The sequence below is a fragment of the Pundamilia nyererei genome, unplaced genomic scaffold (assembly GCF_000239375.1).
Source record: "Pundamilia nyererei isolate P.nyererei 1_Seehausen unplaced genomic scaffold, PunNye1.0 scaffold00107, whole genome shotgun sequence".
Taxonomy (NCBI): Eukaryota; Metazoa; Chordata; class Actinopteri; order Cichliformes; family Cichlidae; genus Pundamilia; species Pundamilia nyererei.
Window position 1 is genome coordinate 681,421 of NW_005187508.1, and position 1,183 is coordinate 682,603.

At 49.1% G+C, this 1,183-nt stretch overlaps 1 protein-coding gene across 1 annotated transcript in view; it reads right to left on the reverse strand.

Moving 5' to 3' along the window:
* Positions 1 to 964, reverse strand: part of LOC102208173 (serine/arginine repetitive matrix protein 1) — a 20,787-nt gene extending 19,823 nt beyond the window's left edge. The window contains exon 1 of the mRNA XM_005741097.1: positions 824 to 964. Coding sequence (XP_005741154.1) covers positions 824 to 918 — 95 coding nt within the window. The 5' untranslated portion in view covers positions 919 to 964. The remainder of the gene's footprint in view (positions 1 to 823) is intronic.
* Between the last annotated feature and the right edge of the window lie 219 nt (positions 965 to 1,183).

Genomic DNA, 1,183 nt, shown 5'->3' on the forward strand with positions numbered 1-1,183 from the left:
ACACACACACACACACACACACACACACACACACACACACACACACACACACACACACACACACACACACAGAGCTGCTCCTTTCTCTCTCACGCTCTCTCCCCTCCCTATGCGTGTGTGTGTGTCTTTCTCTCACACAATCACACACACACGAGAGCGCGCCCTACACACAGGCGCGGGCGCGCACTTACACAGAGAGATACACACAGGGCAGCTTTGACAGTACACTAATTCCAGCATTTTTATAACTTTGTGACAGTGAGCAGTGGGATTGTGGTGCTGAAAACTTTTGTTATGTACACTAACACAGAACGTACTATTAACCTCCATCTGTCCCCGTGTACCTGGAAAAGTAACAAGTGTGTGGTGCATGCGTTGTTACTGTAGCTGAAACTGTGTGTCTGTGCTAATTATTCTTCACTCTGTCACTTATCGCACACACACACACACACATACACACACAGCTTCTTCAGTGGGTAAATTCACTGTCAGACACAACAGTCGCACGCTCGCTCACGCACGCGCGCACACCCCTTTTTGGAGCCGCTTTGTAAGGTGGAATTAACGGTGGAAAAAACAAGGTAACAACGAAACAAACACGCGAGTTTCTCGTGTAATTTCTCTCAAGTGGACGTTCACTCACTGACAAACTCGACGAATGAACTGTAATTGTAACTTTACTTGCATCAAAACACCCTCACGCGTACATGCGCGCACACACCCACCCGACTCTAGCTGTCACGGGTAGGAAAACAGTATGTTAAAGCAGTTTCTTTTTTAAACTATTAAAAGCCTGTATTTCATAGTTAACGGGCTCTCTCACCCCCGTGGTGCTGGTGCTGGTTTCACTCCCTCTCCGTCGCTATCCAGGCTGTGCGGGTCCCGGTACTCGAAGAGTGAGCGTACAGTCTCCGCCATGTTCACGCCAGCAATCGCTGATCTTCGGCCGCCTCACCGTTCAGCCTCTCGCTCTCTTCTCCAGCCTCTCAACTGGCTCACACCAAGGTTATTCCAGACGCTCCCATAGCAACTCGGTGAAGGGGTGCGACGGATGCTAAAACACGACCTGCTGTGGTCTGTCACGGCTCTCCAGTCGGCAAACATCGCACCAAGACACGACTTCACTAAACTAGTGTTTAAATTTCCTCACAACAAGAAAATGTTAAATATCGTATCGCTCACT